The 19,855-nt window shown below is 41.5% G+C and overlaps 1 protein-coding gene across 1 annotated transcript in view; it reads left to right on the top strand.

Annotated features, from left to right (window-relative positions):
• Positions 1–19,855, top strand: part of LOC138762259 (probable voltage-dependent N-type calcium channel subunit alpha-1B) — a 927,445-nt gene that overhangs the window by 438,702 nt on the left and 468,888 nt on the right. The window contains exon 8 of the mRNA XM_069935943.1: positions 10,213–10,400. Within this exon, the coding sequence (XP_069792044.1) occupies positions 10,213–10,400 (188 nt within the window). The remainder of the gene's footprint in view (positions 1–10,212; positions 10,401–19,855) is intronic.

Genomic DNA, 19,855 nt, shown 5'->3' with positions numbered 1-19,855 from the left:
GAGGCCTTGGTTTGGCAATGCACAAGGTCATGGACATACATGTTGTTGCAGGAGTGGGACGCAGAATTGAAACTGTTGGCCACTGGAAGATCCCTGTTATTAATGCGGACAGAGTGACGGTGCTCAGTGAAGAGATCTTCCAGTCTCTGTCCAGTCTCTCCGATGTAGAGAAGGCCACGACGTGAGCACTGGATGCAGTAGGTGTCTCCTGCAGATTCCTGGAGGAGATGCATTTTGAATGATCAATTTCTGTTATTTGGCTAATAATGGACTAACGAACCAAGGCTTGGATATCATCTGCTCATGAATCTGAAGCAAGGTATTGCATGATCAGGTCCTCTGACATTGCTTTCCCCATGTGACCACCACGCGCCTTGGACTTCCCTGCCTTTGGTCAGCATTTGGTGTAATGATGTATGCCTTTGAGATCCAGTCACTCAATGCTCGATGACAAACCACATCTCCTCAGAGGCTATTTGCCTGCTGTTCCCAGCACATCCCTCCGGTCATCACTTGTGTTTAACAGACCTGTCAGGTGTCCTTGCATTCTGCAGGGAATCATTATCAAGTTTAAGTTTATTATCATCTGAATGGACATGTGCAACCAGATGAAACAGTGTTTCTCCAGACCACGGTGCACACAGATAGACACACAATATACAGCACATTCTTATCACATATAAACATAAAGATATAATTTAAAATAAATATTCAAAAATATTTTCAATGGTTTATCTCACAACCTATGGGAAGAAGCTCTTTCCCAGCCTGGCAGTCTTATAACATAACATAACAATTACAGCACGGAAACAGGCCATTAGGCCCTTCTAGTCCGCACCGAACCAAACACCTCTTTCTAGTCCCACCTCTCTGCACCTCCGTCCTGATATTGTGTGATGGATGGAAAGGGTCCTCAATCATTCTTTGAGCCCTATTTAAACAATGTTTCCAGTAAATGTTGATAGTAGAGGAAAGTGATATTCTTGGCCGTTTTGATGATCCTCTGTATTGACTTCTGGACTGATGCTTTGCAGCTACCGTATCACACATTTGTGCTCCTGTGAAATGTTGTTAAGATGTGGGCTGGTAGTCTTGTCCTCCTCATCCTCCTTAGGTAGTGTAGACACTGCTGCACCTTCCAGACTAATGTGGAGGTGTTGTGGGCTGAGGATAGATCATCTGTTATAAGCACACCAAGGAATTTTGTGCTCTCTCTTTTGCAATGCCTGTACCCAGTTTATTATTCCCACAACGGTGTTTATCTCAGGAGAAACACATTATCTACACAATTTTGTGTGCCTTCTAAACTGGAAACAAGCCCACCTCAAATTCATGCTTACCGAAAACAAGTCTCATGCTCTAAACATGTCAATGATCTCATTTGTGTATTTATTGATTTGTATCTCAGAGAAACAGCACAGTAACAGGGCCTTCCGACCCATGAGCCCGTACCACCCAATTACTCTCATGTGACCAATTAACCTACATGTTTAGAACGTGGGAGAAAACCAGAGATCGTACAAACTCTTTACATCAGCACTGGATTCGAACCCAGGTCACAGGGGCTGTAATAGCATTGCACTAACCGTGCCACTTATATATGTTACTTGGATGAAAATGTCAGGGTATGATCAGTGAGGATGCAGACAGCACTAATATTGATGGGGTTGAAGACAGTGAAGTGTGTTAACTAATGATACAGCATGACGTTGGCGATGGAAAGTTGAGTCGTATGATGGTAGATGGAATTTAATTGTCAGAGTGGGCTGAATCAGAGTGGTAAGGCTTTGGCTCAATAGGCTTTGGTGAGAACAGGTGATAGGAGAGGGGTAGTTGGAGCTGAAGTAAGAAAGGGCCATACTATTCTAGTAAGTAAAAATGATTCATTTGGTAGGTACAGGTAAGGGCAGGTTTTAGATCTCATTTTTTCCCTCAAATCATAAACAGTGGGAATGGCAGCTAAGGCAGGGGAATGCTCATCTTGCAGAATGTGGGTCATCAGGGAAGCCAGGAGTATCCCTGACAACTTCATCTGGAAGGTGCATCCAGCTGCAGCTTCTGACAAATTGAGTTAAGGAATTGGACCTGGAGTTGGATGAACTCCACATCATTTGGAAGGCAGAGAAGATGATAGACAAGAATTACAGGGACAGTATCATATCTAGGAGGCAGGAGGAGGATAGATGGGAAAGGGAACAGGACTGGCAATTCAATGTTCTGGGCTTCAGTTGATTTAGATGTGATAGAACAGAGGGGGGATAAAAAGGGGAGGAGCGGCATTGCTCACCAGGGAAAATATCACAGCTGTGCTCAGGCAGGACAGACCAGAAGGAGCTGAGGAACGGGAAAGGTTTGACGACACTCATGGGGTTGTATTATAGATCGCCCATAGTCAACAAGAATTGGAGGAACAAATCCGTATAGAGAGCAGACACCTGCAGGATACATAATGTTGTGATAGAAGGGGATTTTAACTTTCCACATATTGACAGGGACTCCTATATGGAAAAAAGGGCTGGATGGCTTGGAGATTTACAAATGTGTTCAGGAAAGTTTTCTAAATCAATATATAGAGATACCAATTTGAGAGAATGCAATACTGGATCTCCACATAGGGAACAAGACAGGACAGGTGCCAAAAGTATGTATAGGGGAACTTTTTGTGTCTAGTGATCATAATTTCAAGTTAATTATGGAGAAGGATAGGTCTGGGGCTTGGGTTGAGATTCTAAACTGGAGAAAGGCCAATTTTGAGGAAATGAGAAAGGATCTAGAATGGGTGGATTTGGGATCAATTGTTTTTGGAAAAGGATGTATGAAGTAAGTGGAGGGTCTTCAAAAGTGAAATTTTGAGAGTACAGAATTTGTATGTTCCTGCCAGGATTAAAAGGCAAGGTTAGAAGGAATATGGAACCTTGATTTTCGAGGGATATTGGGAATCTGGTTCGGAAGAAGAGAGAGGTATAGGCAACATGGTGTAAATGAGATACATAAGGAGTATAAAAAATGCAAGAAAAACCTCAAGAAAGAAATGAGGAAGCCAAAAAGAAGACATGAGGTTTCTTTGCCAGATAATGTGAAGAAAAATCCTAAGAGTTTTTACAGGTAGAGTAAGGGACAAAATTGGTCCCCTTGAAGGTCAGAATGGTAGACTTTGTGTGGAGGCAAAAGAGATGGGGGAGGTATTAAATTTAGACATACAGACCATTTCAGCCCATGAATCTTTGCTGCCCAATTAATCTACAAACCACATTAAGTTTCAAACGGTGGGAGGAAACCGAAACCCCTGAGGAAAACCCACACAGACATGGGGAGAGCATACAAACTTCTTACAGACAGCACGGGATTTGAACCCTGGTCCTCGTCGCTGGCACTGTAAAGATAAGGCCAACCGTGCTGACTTTACTTTTTTTTAATCAATATTCACTCAGGAAATGGGCATGGACTCTTGGGAAATAAAGGAAACAAGCAATCAGAGTTGGTGTCAGAAGAGATCTAATCGGGGGGGGGGGCCATTAAGGTAACCGTGGGGAGTGGGGCCACAAGCTGGTGTTCGAAAACTCACTCAGCAGGGAGGGGGTAGTGGGTGTCATACCTGCCATGGACCTCCTCCCCTCCTCCATCTGTCATGCTGTCACACTTCCCCCTCTCTCCGACGTTTCAGACAAAAGCGCATGCTTATAGTGCATGGAGACGAAACCACATGATTCATTTTGGAGACACCCCCTCCGGTAGGGTCACCCAGTGTCATCTCGCCCTTCACTTACAGTTGAATGGCATAATTGAATTGAATTTTTATTTTGTTTTTCAGTTAAAAGCTTACTTCAGAGATATGAATGTTAATCTGTGCATTTATGATGTTTGAATCAGATTCACAATCCAAAAATGACTGTACAGAACTTTGATTTACTCTTAAGAAACAAATGAAGTCTGAGTCCAATAATGATCGAAGAATAAGCTGAAGTTGTTGAAAGGAAGGGAACTTGGAACCATTACCTATCTCAAAGTACAGGACAGGGAAAAGTGACCAATTTTTTTGATCTAACTTTAAAAGTGTAAGAAGTCGGACACTTTGGCACTTGATCGGTTTTGAAATTTATATAAAACACAAACCAGTTATTTTTCACTGCACTGTACTTTGAGATTCTTTCGTATTATTTCACATGAGCTCAAGTTATCCATTGTTTGATTGTGATATATCTGCTTAGATTGTGAGATTTACAAAATGCCTGGAGCGACACAATCTATTAGTTAAAATCTATCCTGTAACCTCGTGTAAGGTTAGATGAACTCGTGGGGAATAATTGCACTGTTAAGCACTGTTAGATGGCCCTGACGTTTTGGCTGATTTTGGTATTCTCAATTGCATTTCTAAATTTCAATTTTACTGAAGTAATTTGCACTTCCTGTAAATCATTCACAACACCATGAAAGATTGTTATCCATTCAGGATATTTTTTTAATTAATCATCAGACAACAAAATAATCGATATCTTTCCCGATCAACCAGTGGCATTAAAGTAAACACAGTTGATTTTACAAGAATATAACTGATCCAGACTTGGGAAACTTGTGCTTTTTAAACCCCCCCACCATTGCTCATCTCTAAGCACCAAGTGTTTATATACTCAAAGTGCTTGTCAAGATGAGAGAAACTGTATATATAATGTAATCAGGTTCTCCCATTTCTTACACCTTGTTTCTCATACCTTGAGGAAGGCCACAGGACCGAAACGTTGGTTATATATAGTATCTTTGCCTCCGAAGGACCTGCTGAGTTCCTTCAGCTTTTCTATTTTTACGACAATCTCACCGTCTACAGACTTTACTATTTCACTCACTTATTACTGACTTTACCTGACACTCACCACCACCCTTTCATTTTGGGTTAACATCTAATGCAATAGTCTCCCAAGTATTTGGCGGAGTCTGACTTCACATGTTCCATCACCCCATGAAGACTTTACAGGTGTGAAAACATCCAGCAATCTGTCAGACCTCTCAACTTTCCCAAGCTCCTAATGCCGCCTCTGCCTTACTGGGGATTCCTCAGATTCCTCTTCCTCAGCACCGAGATAATGACCAGCACATGACCAGCACATTGCCGAGATAATGACCAGCACATTGACTTTACCTGACACTCACCACCACCCTTTCATTTTGAGTTAACATCTAACGCAGTAGTCTCCCAAGTATTTGGCGGAGTCTGACTTCACATGTTCCATCACCCCATGAAGACTTTACAGGTGTGAAAACATCCAGCAATCTGTCAGACCTCTCAACTTTCCCAAGCTCCTAATGCTGCCTCTGCCTTACCGGGGATTCCTCAGATTCCTCTTCCTCAGCACCGAGATAATGACCAGCACATTGCCCAAGATGTTTCCAACAACAGTGAAGATCAGGACTGTAGCCAGCACCATGGTGAAGGGAGTCCTTTCCGATGCAGTTCCCATCTTCAGCCATCGCCATTGCTTTGCATTCAAATCCCAACCTTCAATGGGTAAAGTCAGTCCCAAATGTGTGCTTAGATTAAGCAGAGTGTCTCCTCCCAAAGGCAGGATGCCCCCATCTCCCTCATTCTGTTGGTCTCTCAATTGCTCCTAATTCACAAAGTTAACTTGCCTCAAGCACCATCACTTTCTGCGTAAGTCAGGGTTGGAGACATATTAGGGGTCAGTCATAGACTGGACGAGCCAGCCATTTCCTCTTGTTTTAAACAGGGTTTTAAACAGGCTGAACTCTGAACTCACAACCCACCTTCAAAATGGGGTTTTTCAACAAGCTGCCAACTTGCCATTTTGCAGCCTCAACTGCTACTGCACCTCCTTTATCTAGAGATGTCCTCTCTCCTTGCACTCTTCCACCTTCTGTAACTTCTCTTGGCGACCACCTTCGGGACTTTTATTGGGAAGGCTGCATCACTGGTTTTGACATTATAATGACCCTCAAGATGGGCTGCTCCTCATCAATTCATCATTGTTGTTTGTCATCTATGTCAATGAACTAGATGATAATGTGGTAAATTGGATCAGCAAGTTTGCAGACGACACTAAGATTGGAGGTGTTGTGGACAACGAGAAAGGTTTTCAGAGCTTGCTGAGGGATCTGGACCCTCTGGAAAAATGGTTGATGGAATTTAATGCAGACAAGTATGAGGTGTTGCAATTTGGAAGGGCTAACCAAGAAAGGACATACACGGTAAATGGTAAGGCACTGGGAATACAGATATATAATTCTCTGAAAGTGGCATCACTGGTGGATAGGGTTGTAAAGAGCTTTTGGCATATTGGCCTTCATAAATCAAGATACTGAGTACAGGAGTTGGGATGTTCTGGTAAAGTTGTGAGGCCAAATTTGGAGTGTTGTGGGCAGTTTTGGTCACCCAACTACTGGAAAGATATCAATGACATGGAAAGAGTGCAGAGAATATTTGCCAGGATGTTGCCCGGACTTCAGGAACTGAGTTACAGGGAGAGGTTAAACAGATTAGAACTTTATTCTCTGTAGCGCAGAAGAATGAGGGGAGATTTGATAGAGGTATTATAAGGGGGATAGACAGAGCAAATGTAAATAGGCTTTTTCCACTGAGGGTAGGTGAGATACAAACCAGAGGACATATCTTAAGGGGAAAAGTTTAAGTTTAGGGGGAACATAAGGGGGAACTACTTGACACAGAGAGTGGTTGGAGTGCAGAATGAGCTGCCAGCTTAAGTGGTGAATGCAGACTCAATTTTAACATTTAAGAAGAATTTGGACAGATACATGGATGGGAGAGGTATGGAGGGCAATGGCTTGGGTACAGGCCGGTGGGACTTGTTAAAAAAAATGGTTTGGCACTGACTAGAAAGGCTGAAAGGGCTTGTTTCGGTGCTGTAGTGTGAGTTCATACACTTTTGAAGGTTGAATTCTTGCCAGGCATATAAATTTAATGGCAGAGAGGAGGTTCATATAGAGCGGGAGCTTGTGGTTTAGGTCCATAGTTAGGGTAGTGAAGAATATTTGGTGTCTTGCCTTCATTGGCCAAGTCATTGAGTTAGTTTGTCAGTACATAGAACATTACAGCACCTTTTAGGCTCTTTGAATGACAATGTTATGTTGACCTAATTAATCTACTCCACATCTACTGAACCCTTCCCTCTCTTACAGCCCATAACCCTCTATTTTTTCTTACAGCCATGCACCTATCTAAACATCTTTTAGGTGGTTCTAATGTACCAGCCTCCACCACCAACCCTGCAATGCATTCCAGTTTACTCTCTAAGTAAAAATATACTTCTGACATCTCACTTAAACATACCTCCACTCACCTTAAACAGATATCTTGTGGTTTTGGCTATATGTTATACTCTTGATTAACCGATGCTTTTAAAATCTAGTCATGGCTGTTAATCAATGCTATTGTTAGCTTTTCAAATAAACCTTCTATTTCAATACACTTCAATGTTAACTTTAATAATTCACAAAGTTTTTCCTCACAGCAGACACAAAATTGGCACTGAACCGGTACTTGTTGGTCCCCGCAAAACTTTAATTAGGACAAAGGGCTCAGTCCCAAAGCATCCGCACAATAGCGAAGTATTTTTTTTCTTGCACTCAGATAACTGTGAATGTTTATTATCTTTTGCATTTGTGGTCCCTTTTTAGTTCAGTTTATGTATGTCATTGTCTTTTCTTCAACAAAGTACCTGTTCAGCTTGAGCAAGTAAGAATTTCAGTGAATCTGCACTTCGTAATGTGTGTAGCAATGAGCTTGTTATCATTAAAAATGCTTTGTAAATGCATCCATGCAGAAGCTGAACATTGAAATCTTCAAATGGAAGGTTTTGCTCTCTGCCAAAATCAAAATTTATTGTCATGGAATTCATTGTTCTGTGGCAGCGTTACAGGTGCAAAATTGCTGTAAATTACTTAAAAATAAATAAATTAATGCAAAAGAAGAGGAAGTGAGGTAGTGTCTGTGCATCACTGTCCATTCAGAAATCTGATGGCAGAGGGGAAGAAGCTCTTTTTATGCCATTGGGTGTTCGTCTTCAGGCTCCTGTACCCTATTCCTGATGGGTGCAGTGAGAAGAGGGCATGGTCTGTGTGGTCAGGGTCCTTGAGGATAGAGGGTGCTCTGCTTGACATAGGTGACTGGAATTGCTTACTTTGGGTCCTTTCTGAATTTCTGTTTATGAATGTTCACCAGAGTATTTTGCTTTAAAGTCACCAACCCTATGACCATCCACACAGAGGACGAGCTGCTTTTTATCGCCTGAGGCGTTACTGCATCTGGCCACCGAATTCTGATGTCCTTCAGGCCACCGACTCTCTCTGGCTGAGTTGCTAGGTGTTATGAGCCCAGAGGATTCCAAAACCTAGAACAATAGAAATTCACCAAGACAATGGTTACTTAAAAGTTGTTTTTAATTTTCTTTAAACATAATAACAGGATGAAATTTTAACTTATTACTATTAACTTAACTTAACCCCTTTCTAATTCTAAGCACACGTGTATGTAATGTGTATATGTCCAGGAAAGTTCTCCGTTTCACTGTCCATTCATTTACTTTTCACTTCTTCAAGTTCATCAGTATCAGGCAATTCTTATTCTGGGTGCAGAATTTAACATTTATGAATCTTCACCAGGCTCTGGTGCTTAAAGTTAAATGGTTACTGCTCAGGAAGGTTCTTGTTGGTTTTAAAGAGAAATTTGTTGCCCGTTGGACACACACAAACTGATTTCCTCCAATCAGTCACTTCAGTGTCTTGCCGAAGAAACTTTCCCTATTCTGGGTTTTCCAAATGATAACCTCTTCTTCCAGGTCACCACTGAGTTCCCCTTGTTTCCCTTATTTCAGGAGAAATACGCGAGCCAGCCATTTCCTCTTGTTTTAAACAGGGTTTTAAACAGGCTGAACTCTGAACTCACAACCCACCTTCAAAATGGGGTTTTTCAACAAGCTGATAAATTGCCATTTTGCAGCCTCAACTGCTACTGTAGAACTGACCTCTCTCTCTTTCAAAAGAGAAATCATCCATTTGTTTATTCCTCTCTCTGCTTGTAAAAACCATATGACTTCTTACAGGGCTCCAAACCCAATCTTTGAAAGAACTTATCAGTATCTGAGCCTAGACATGATCAACATTGTGTTCCATTTGCACCTCCCAAGGGATTTCCATTGTCTCTGCAAAGTCAATGGTGACACAATGACTCACTTCAGCAAAGCTCTTGCATTTTAAATGAGTTGTCTTTTGTGAAGTGTTACTCTGCGTAACCTAAGCTAAATCCCCACAATCTATCGCTTTTAAAGACATATTTACCCATAGCTATTCTAACATATCCTATAACACTAGGACTGGAAGCTCGTCGTATTCGTTTTGCCAAATGGAGTGTGGATTCCTTTGCTGTGTCGAGGAGAAGAGAGCAGGCAGTCTGGACCCTTGTTCACACCCATTTGACTGATTAGAACCTGTGAACCATAGAACTCTACGACACAGAAACAGAGGGTGAAACACAAATGTCTGCAGATGCTGTGATTGTAGTAAAAACACAAAAATGCTGGAGGAACTCAGCAGGTCTCAGATTGAAGGGCTCAGGCCCGAAATATTGGTTGTATATCTTTACCTCCTATGGACGTTGTGAGATCTACTGAGCTCCTCCAACATTTCTTTTTGTATTTTTAATGCTTTTAGCATAGAAACAAGCTCTTCAGCCATCTAGCCTGAGCCAAACTATTAGGGGGTCCTACACTCTAACCATAGCCCTCCATACCCCTCCCATCCATATACCTGTTCAAATTTTTTCTCAAATGTCAAAATTGACTTTTTTTACTACTGTAGCTGGCAGCTCATTCCACACTTTCACCACCCTCTGCATGACAAAGTTTCCCCATTATTTTGCCTCTAAACATCTTACCTATCACCCTTAACCCCTGCTCTCTAAAAGTGACGTTGGATTAAGATTCAGCAGGTAACTGAAGTCTGGCATATGGGGAAGGTGTACAGTAACCCCATGGTCACTGGGGGAGGTGTACGGTGATCCCAGGATCATGGGTGGAGGTGCATGATAACATCAGGGTCATGGGGGAGTCTGGCATAGCTTGGCATTGACAAGAAACAAGATGGAGCAAATCTGGTTCATGTACCTTTGAGGCGTATGTTATTAAACTTATTTTGTAGAGTAAAATATTTAACTGCAAACTGAAATGTTTTGCATTTGCTTCTCTCCAGATGAGCCAGTGGAAGAATTTCCATGTGGAACAAAGTCTCCTTCACGTCTGTGCCCAAATGGAACGGTTTGTAAAGGATACTGGAATGGGCCCAACTTCGGCATTACAAATTTTGACAACATTCTCTTTGCTGTTCTCACTGTCTTCCAGTGCATCACCATGGAAGGATGGACTGATATGCTTTACAATGTAAGTATGGTTCAATCACATAAGTGTCAGCTGCCTGGTGCCTTCTGCAATAGTGTGGAACACAAGTCTTGCATTGGAGGAGGAGAAAAAGAAGTTGTGGAATATCTGCAATGAAATTTTTGGCTTGTATTTATCTCATGAATGAGAAATTGGAGTGGAGTTTAAACTTGTACAAATAACAGCAATATGTGGAAAATTCCATGTTACAACTTGTACAGTAGAAGGCTGAAAATCTGGACTGCCGGATTTTTGGATATTTTGGATTCTTTTAAAATTCAAATTTAAGGAGGAGTAAAGAAGAGATGAACAGGTAAATTTTGATAGTATATTCATCAGCAAATACAGCATGCTTCATTTATCAAAACAAGCAGGTTTAAAGAAAAATAAAGTCACCGAACATGGTCGCCTGTTGCCGCTAAGCATCTGTGGCGCCTCCTAAATTTAAAAAGTTTGAGAGTTTTTGAAAAATCCATATTCTTGGGTGGTCCAGACTTCTGATATCTGGATTTATGGTTTGCATACCAGCTGCTTGGGGAAGAAGACAGCTGTTCGTCAATGTTCTGTGCATTTATAGCTGCAAAGGCCAGTTGTATTTGTGCCTTGAAGTGCTATTGCAGGATGGACTGGAAGATGCTCTTCCAGATGTTTTGATGTAATGAGAAAGGAAATTGCAAATGCCATTAGTAAGCTGCAGTAGGTCAATTAGAGAAACCACAGGTGCATCAAATAGAACCTAACACTGAACCACAAAAATTTTTCCTCCTGAACACTTTTGGGTGTATTTTATGGATTTTGCGCTGCCGACCATGAAAATCACCTTAAAAATATCCTATCATGTACTTTCTTTTAGATATAACCTATTTTTGTGATTTCCTGTCATATTTTAAGTCTACTTCAAGCCTACATGTCATTGAAAATTCATTTTCTGCTTTCACACTTGGACTTCTTCCCTGCTGATCTTGGTGTAGTTTGTGATGAACACGGTGAAAGGTTTCACTAGGACCTTGGAGAAGGGCAACTGGAATTCTTCAGCGCTGGCCAACTATTGTTGGACTCTGACACAAGGGATATCAGATGCTGAGTACAAATGAAAATCAGCGGCAAAACATTTTTAGGTCAGTTGAACTAACGGAATGTGTCAGTATCATTGTGCGATTAAACATGCTAAATTCAATAAAGGTTAATTTAATGTTTCTCCAAATTTGTACGTGATACAACAAATCTGAAATTATCTTTGTGTTTAGACTGAAGTTGTCTATCATAATCCCCAATTATTTTTAAGGAAGCAAACCTTTTTGAAATAAAATAGAGTCCAGTATAATCATAACAGCTTCTCAGGGCAAGAAGTCAACTCAATTATTCCACTGGGTTTTACGATAATTGTTTAAAACCAACTTGTTTACCTCAGATACACCCTGATGAGCAACTAACTTAAAAATTCAGCAACTTTTTAAAAACTAAATATCATTTATATATCTAAATTTGTATCATGATGCAAAACAATATTGGCAAATTATATTCTGTTTTATTTTATAAACAAGAATACTCATTATAAATGTCTTCAATCTCAGTAGAAATAATTCATTGACTCCAATATTCTGTATTTTCTTAAAACTTAAACCAAATATTCCAACAAAAATAAATTCACTGTGAAAATGGCAAGATGTGAAACACAAAAGTCTGCAGATGCTGTGATTGTAGTTTAAAAAAAAACAGAAATGCTGGAGAAACTCAGCCGGACTCGCAGCATCTCTGACAGGTCAAGATATATAACCGACATTTCGGATCTGAGCCCTTCTTCAAGGTATGAATAAAAAGCAGACATGCATCTGAATTAAAAGGCTGGAGAAAATGAAAGAAAGAACGTGGGAGGAGCACAAATGGTGATAATTGGATATGGATATTTGTCAGGGGGGGAGGGGAGGGTGAGATGGGCGTGGGTGAGAGCTCAGGCCTGTAGGCTGCCGGGGCCAGAGTGAGAGTTCACATCGGAGGCTCAGTCCTGTAGGTTATTCAACCAGGATAAGAGTTCACATTCCTGTAGGCTGTCCAATTATCACCCTTTGTCGGTCGGTCTGTTCTCCTCCCTCACCCTTTCTTTCCTTCTTCCCAGTTTTTTAATTCGGGCACCTGTCTGCTTTTTTACACATACATTGAGGAAGGGCTGAAATGTCATTAATACATCTTCATCTCCTATGGATGCCATGAGACCGGCTGAGTTTCTCCAGCATTTCTGTGTTTTTAGTGAAATCAAAAAACTCAATACAAGTTTAAAAACAAAATGCATGTTAGGAGTGCTGGTTTGCTACATTTTGATTTTGCAGAAAGGAAATGGATGTACAAGAGTGATGTTGTGAAGAGAGGGAGAGATTAGTTGAGGGTAAATTGTTATTTTATAAGAGGAAAAGAAACATCCTTGGGTCAAAAGGATATGGACCAAATTCAGGCAAATGGAACTAGGTTAGAATGGACTGGTTGGGCTGAAGAACTTGTTCTGTGGTATGTGACTAAATGGAATGGTTATTGGGTCAAAGATGTACTGGAGATCACTGCAAATGATGCTGATTTGCAACCAAGCTGCAGTGGTTTGGAAGTTCAGAAGAGCTTTGAGTATGCTGACAAATGAAGAGTCACTTTAAATTGCTTTCACAAGGGCAAAAGAGACTACAGGTGCTGGGATCTGCAACAACAAACAGAATGCTGGAAGTTATCAGCGGTGAACCAGTATCTGGGGAAGGGAGGTCATGCCCAAGGCTCATAGGAATCCAAGAGGAGACTTTGAGGTAACCTTGTCCAAAGGAAAAAGAATGTTTCACTCTGGGCCATTTTGGCCGAGATCCTGCATCTGGTCTCTCAAATTGTTTTTTTTTTTAATTTTATTTTTCATTTTTTTCCAAAGCAAACATAGTATCACATCTGAAAAAGTAACAAGCCTTTGAAACGTATTTACACTTTCTTTTAGTAAAATTCACTGCTCAGATACAAACGCTATGCCAGCTTACTTGTAATTTCCTTCCCTTCCCCTAGAACTTTGAAAATTAAACAACTAAAACAATTAAAGTAACAAACAAAAAATGGAAAAAAGAAAAAGAAAAGAAAAATTCAGCGTCCGGCCAGACTTTCTAATCTGCTTCCACTCCTTGAGGTGCTTCATACTGTTGTTTTCATGTATTTTGTTAGCTTTTTTGAACTGTGGGCTGTTGTTATAGCTGTGTACTAAAGTGCCCTAGATAAGGTTGCCTTATTTTGGCAAAGGTATCATATTTATTTCTTAAATTATATGTTATTTTCTCCATGGGAACGCAGTTGTGCATCTCCATGGTCTATCGAGTGGTGAACAGGGAGGAGTCGGACTTACAGGAGATCACATTGCATTATTTTGCTATTGACAGGGCAATATCTACAAATTTAATTTGGAATTTAGTTAATGTTCTGCCGACATCCTCTAGGTTTCCAATAAATACAGCTACGGATCCAGCGGGAACTCTATTCCCATAATTCTAGTTAATATATTAGATCATTCCAACCAAAAGGGTCTCATCTTTGTGCAGGTCGATGTGGAGTATATAAAGGTATCAATTTCTAACCCACACCTGTCAAATTGTTGGCATAATATCAGGTAGTGGAGGGTAGAAAAGAATCTGGTAGGTAATTGGTGGAACCAAATTGAGGTGGGGGGAGGTTGGGGGATGATTGGCAGATGGAACTAGGAGTGGGGAGGGATGGGAAAGGTGAATAAAGGGAGAAGAACCCAAATTGGACAGGTGAGTATGTGTGGGAGGAGAACACTGGGGTGAAGTACCTGAAATTAGGAAATTCATTGTTCACACCATGGGGTTGAAGACTACCCAAGTGGAATCTGATTATATAATGATAAGAATGAATTTATTGTCAGACACATGTACAAGGGGCATATGTATCAAAATTCTTACTTACTGCAACCGAACAGGGGTTACTTGTAAATAAAACTATAATAGTAAATTAGACAATAAATATACAGGATAAATATAAATATTAAGTTATCTTAATGGAATAAGATGACTTGCAATAGTGCAGACAGTCCTTTTGTGGTGTGGGAGCAGTCCCTGAATAGTGAAACAAGGGGAGGTCCAAGAGCTTGATAGCTGTTAGAAAGAAACTGTTCTTGAATTTCGAGGTGCTGGTCTTCAGGGTTCTGTTCCTTCTGCCTAAAAGTAGCAGTGAGAAGAGGTTGTGACCACAGTGATGGGGGTTCTTCATGAAGTTGGGTACCTCCGTGAGGCAGAGCCTCACATAGATCCCTTCAATGGATGGGAGGTCAGAGCCTGTGATGTTTGGTGCCTTTGCATCCTTCTGTGTCCCTGGGTAAATGATTTACCAAACCAGGCTGTGATGAAATAAATCAGTCAGTATACAGTACTTTCCACAGTGCATCTGTAGAAGTTGGAAAAATATTTGATGACATGCCAAATCTCCCTACACTCCTCGGAACTAGAGGTGTTGGTGTACTTTCTTCACAGTGTCTCAATGTACTGGTTCCAGGAGAGGTCCTTGATATGTGAACTCCCAGAAACCTGAAGGTTCTCTCCACCTCCATCCTATCAATGTAGACAGGTCTGTGGTCCCTTGGCTTCTCCTTCCTGAAATAAACAATATCCTCTTTTTTATGTTCTTTCAATGAGCATTTGGCCTCTGCATAGTGAAGGAAGCTGAGGATAAGTGTGGGGGGTGGGAAGAAAAGGACATGTTCTCTGCAAAACAGTCAGCTAATGTCACAGAGGTTGCATTGGGAGCACCAAATGCAATAGACTAGATTGAATGAGATGCACGTCAATCTTTGCCTTCATCTGCAAGGGTTGTTTAGGCCTCTGGATTGAGGAGTTGAGGAAGGAGATGAAGGGACAAATGCTGCACCTCAAGTGGTTTCAGGGAAAGTGTCAGGGGGTGGGTAGGAAGGGATGAGAGGACCAGTGAGTTGCAGAGTGTGGTCCCTTTGGAAACAAGAATGGGAGGAGAGGGGATTACTGGAGGGATCCCTTTGAGACTAAATGCCTTACAGGGCTTGCACCGTCCCTCTGGTTGTGAGCTGAGTTGGAAAGTTGGAAGACACACATTTCCTCTCTCCTTTATTGTGTTTAAAACACAGGCAATTCTGAATTATGACAATTCAGGATCAGAAACTCTCCCTCGCTTAATTGACACATCACACCCCCAAAAATTGGGAAAACATAATATCGGACATAGAACGTAGGACATTACAGCAAGGTACAGGCCCTTCAGCCCACAATGTTGTGCCATCTAAGGAAACATATGCCAGAACAATCTAATCTTTCCCTATTTCATATCCATAACACTCTATTTTTTCTTACCTAAGACTATTTTAAATGTCCCTATTGTGCAAGTCTTCACCACCAAACCCCCAGCAATGCATAAGAGACACCCACCACTCTCTGTGTAAAAAGAATTACCGCTGACAGCTCCCCAAAACTTACCTCCACTCACCTTAAACAAATGTCCTCTGGAATTTGCTATTGTTGCCCTGGGACAAAATAATTTATATTCATGGAATTTATGTAAGAGAATATAAATAAATATATAATTTCCCTTCAGCTAGGATTTCTTGACACGTGTGTAGACGATGCAGTTTTAACTGTGGAAAATTGTGATGCAGACTATTTTCAGGGATTGCAGCTCCCTGGAATGTAAGGTTGCCTGAACAAATTCTGGAGCAGCTAGAATTGATGCACTAGTTCTGAGATCAATATGACCCAAGTCTACCTTTGATAAATTAAGTAAAATATTGTGTTTTCTAAAGCATTTCTTCAGTGGAAGAATGACATTGTTGTGACTGCTCATTTTCATGAGAAGTTTCCACACATCAGGATTCTGGAAAGGTGATCTTGACTCCATTGTCTGACTACCAAGTGAAGTGGTGAAGGAAATCCATTCAGTGTTCCATCGTCACTATGTATGCATTCAGGTATTTGGTAGATTTCAGTGAGAGCCTTTCATTGGTTCAGACATGTCTCATTGTGGTGTTAAAGTAGTTTCTGATTAGGGCTTGTGATAATGATTAGGAAAAAAACATTTTTGAACCTAGAGGTTGTGACTAGTGTGATAGGGGCCCTTAATCAGATCAGATCAGATATTATTTATTGCCATGTAATAAAACAGAAATGTAATACCTGTATTACACGAAATTCATTTTAGTCTGCCATAAGGCAGATAAAAGATTCGCCATTAGAATTGCCTGACACCACTTATGGTCAGAGGAATGGAAGCAAAAGAGAGTCCCCCCCAGAGTCACTGAGTGTCCGTGGATTCACCTCCAGTGCTCCCGCAGCCTCTGCAGCTGCGCGGACTTCAGTTCAGTTCAAACCTTCGGCGACCTGAGTCCAGATCCAAACCTCTGGCACAGTGCCTTCAGAGACCAGGGCTGTCCGGAAGGCCCCCTTGCCCTCACTATCCTCTCAACTACCTGGTGCTCGTGAGACTGTATCCAGCAGCTCCTCACATAGATATCTTCAATGGGTGGGGTGCCAAGCCCCTGATGGACCTGGATCTGATCTTCAGCCACTCGCACTCGGGATTCTCCTGGTTGGTTTTCTCCTGGCCTCTCGAGGGTTCAGCCTGGGCTGGCTGCCTGCCCATCTTCCGGGGTTCTGTCTGCACCAGTGTGTCTTGAGAGAAGGAGCATGTAACGTCCACAAGTACAATGGGGGATTTCTATGGCCAGTGGGCACCACAGGGGCTTGAATGTGTTCTGGATGCTGATGACCACGTTATTATTTGACATTTTAATGCATGTGCAACTGAAATCTGATGATATTTTATTTATATGTTTTCATGTAATTACTGAATAAACTATTTTGTTGACTTTGCTGGGTACATTGTTGATGTTAGTGGGTACCTTTTTGACTCTACTCAGTACAATTGAATGGCTTGAAAGTTTTTCAGATCCAGAATTGCTATTAAGGAGCTTGCTTGGGGTCTGTTACATTATCCTCAGTGGGGAAAGCTAAAATTCTTTAAACAGGATTCAGATTTCAGATTTATTGTCAGAGAACATCACATATAATTCTGAGACTCTTTTTTCAGTGGGGGAGTAAAAATTACCACCTAATGGTAGTGTCAAAAAAATGTAGACAGTGTATACACGTAAACCAATAAAGAACTGTAATCAGATACTGAATGTAAACAAACCAGCTGCAATACAGAGAGAATTTTAAAAAATCAATAAAGTACACAAGTAAGAGACCTTAAATGAGTCCCAGATTGAATTCATTGTTGACAACTCTGGTGGAGGCGGGGGTAACAGCTGTTTGTGAACCTGGTAGTGCGAGTCTTGTGTCATCTCATCCTCTTTTCTGATGGTAGCAACGAGAACAGAGCGTGTGCTAGGTGGCCTGGATCTTCATGATCGCTGCTGCTCTCTGATGGTAGCATTCCCTGTAGATGTTCTCCATAATGGGAAGGGTTTTGCCCGTGTTCACGGCCTTTTGGAGGGCTTTCCGTTCAGAGCTTGAAAGTAGTGTCAGGCCCAGCAATGTTTTGTATTGTTTTCTTTTGACTGAATGTGAGTATCTCAAGAGGTGTAGGTTTCCCTGTTCTGCTGCTGGCAACACATCTCACCACTTATGGACCAGAAAGATCTTGTGGTGGTCCTGGGTTCTTTATGATTAGGGTTAGAGTTGTATGGGGAGGTTAAAGGCCCTAAAACTCATTGAATAAAAACTGTTCTTGATGCTGGTCTTCAGGGTTCTGTATCTTCTGCCCAATAGTAGACCAGGGTGATGGGGGTCCTTTATGATGTTCACTGCCTTCTCACGTACAGTTGATGCCTTTAATGGATAGGAGGTTGGTGCTGTGATGGACCTGGCTAAGTCGGCCATTTTCTGCAGGCTTCTGCATTCCTGGGTAGTTGAGTTACTGAACCAGGCTGTGAGTATACTTTCTACAGTGCACCTGTAGATGTTTGAAAGAGTATCCAATGATGTGCTAAATCTCCTCAGGCATCTAAAAAAGTAGAGCCATTGATGTGCCTTCTTCACACATGCTGGCTCCAGGAGAAGTCCCCCCTCCACACCCCCCCCCCCCAGGGGCTTGAAGATACTAACCCTCTCCAACACCATCCTGCAATTTGGGCAAGGTATCTAGAATCAACATTCCCTCTATCACAATGTTACCATTGTGCAAACTGGATTAAAAAATGGTTCGGCAGCAGGAAATAGCATGTTGTCTTTTAAGATTCAAGTTTCCTTTATCATCAAAATACACAAATATTGTTTACTTTTGTTTGCTCTGTAAAGACACATTCAGAGATCCAGTGGTCCAGTGCCCCTGTCAAGATGAGAAAGAAAAGCAACAGGAAGATGGCGAGTGTCTGAGGATCCTGCCACCTCCTCCAATGTCGCCATCTCCTGCGTCCCCATGACCTCCATAGCCTAGTGACCTCCTGCCAGTTCCAGCAGAAAATCTGAGCTCCAGGCGTCCAAATCACCCTTCTCGGCCCATGGTTCCCAATACCCCAAAACAATCAGGAAGCCGTCAGCCCTTAATGTCCCTTGGGAGCCCTGCTTGCCATCAGCACCCTCACAGATCCTGGTCCCGAAGCTGGTCTCCAGCAGCCCACAACCTGGGGTAAGGCTTTCAGCCCTCGAACACCTCGTTGGTCTTATTGCCGTGATCTCTTCCCCTGTAGTGTCCTCTTCCAGGCTTCTCCTCCTCACCGGACAGAGTTGTTCTCCTATTCTGGTGTCCTAAGCCTGCACTCTTTGTTGTCTGGATTGCTGAATTTTAAAATTTTATTTACAAACATTCCGGACAATGAAGCCCATACTCCCCAATTGGAACCAATCATTCTACCAACCATGAACCTCCAAACTGAATGAGTGGGAGAAGACCAGGGCACCCGGAGGAAACCCATGCAGAGACAAAGGGAGAACGTACAAATTCTGAACAGACAATACCAGACTCAAGCTTGAGTTGCTGCTACTGTAATACCATTTCAATAATTGCTAAGATAACAAAACTATCAGTTCCAGCAATGCAGAAGTCTTGATGTCTTTTCCATTTTTAAAATATTTCTTCAAGGTAAAAAATCTTCCTGGATTTTGTACAGCTGGCATGTACAGAGTCCACCTGATGGGTTAAGTGTTGGTTGAAAGGGAGTATGTCCACATTTACAGTAATTAATTCTGCAAAGCCCAAAGAAATCGAAAGAGGAAGAGACAGAAAAAAATGCAAATTTAGTGTTTTCTCACTGATGCTGAAGTAATTAATGTGTTTGTAAAGCAAAATATTAACAGTAACAAATCAAGTGAAGAAATTGATCAAAACATTGAATTGCATAAGGTATGCAAGATAAAAGTTGAGATGGGATGTCCTTAAGGTTATCGTCAGACAATGGTGCAGTCTTGACTTCAGTTAAACAGAAAGGATTCAAAAATGGATCTCTGAATTAGAATTGAGAAATA

The sequence above is a fragment of the Narcine bancroftii genome, chromosome 1, assembly GCF_036971445.1.
Source record: "Narcine bancroftii isolate sNarBan1 chromosome 1, sNarBan1.hap1, whole genome shotgun sequence".
NCBI classification, from domain to species: Eukaryota; Metazoa; Chordata; class Chondrichthyes; order Torpediniformes; family Narcinidae; genus Narcine; species Narcine bancroftii.
The sequence above is the reverse complement of the archived record's forward strand: the minus strand, read 5'-3'. Positions and strand labels throughout refer to the sequence as shown.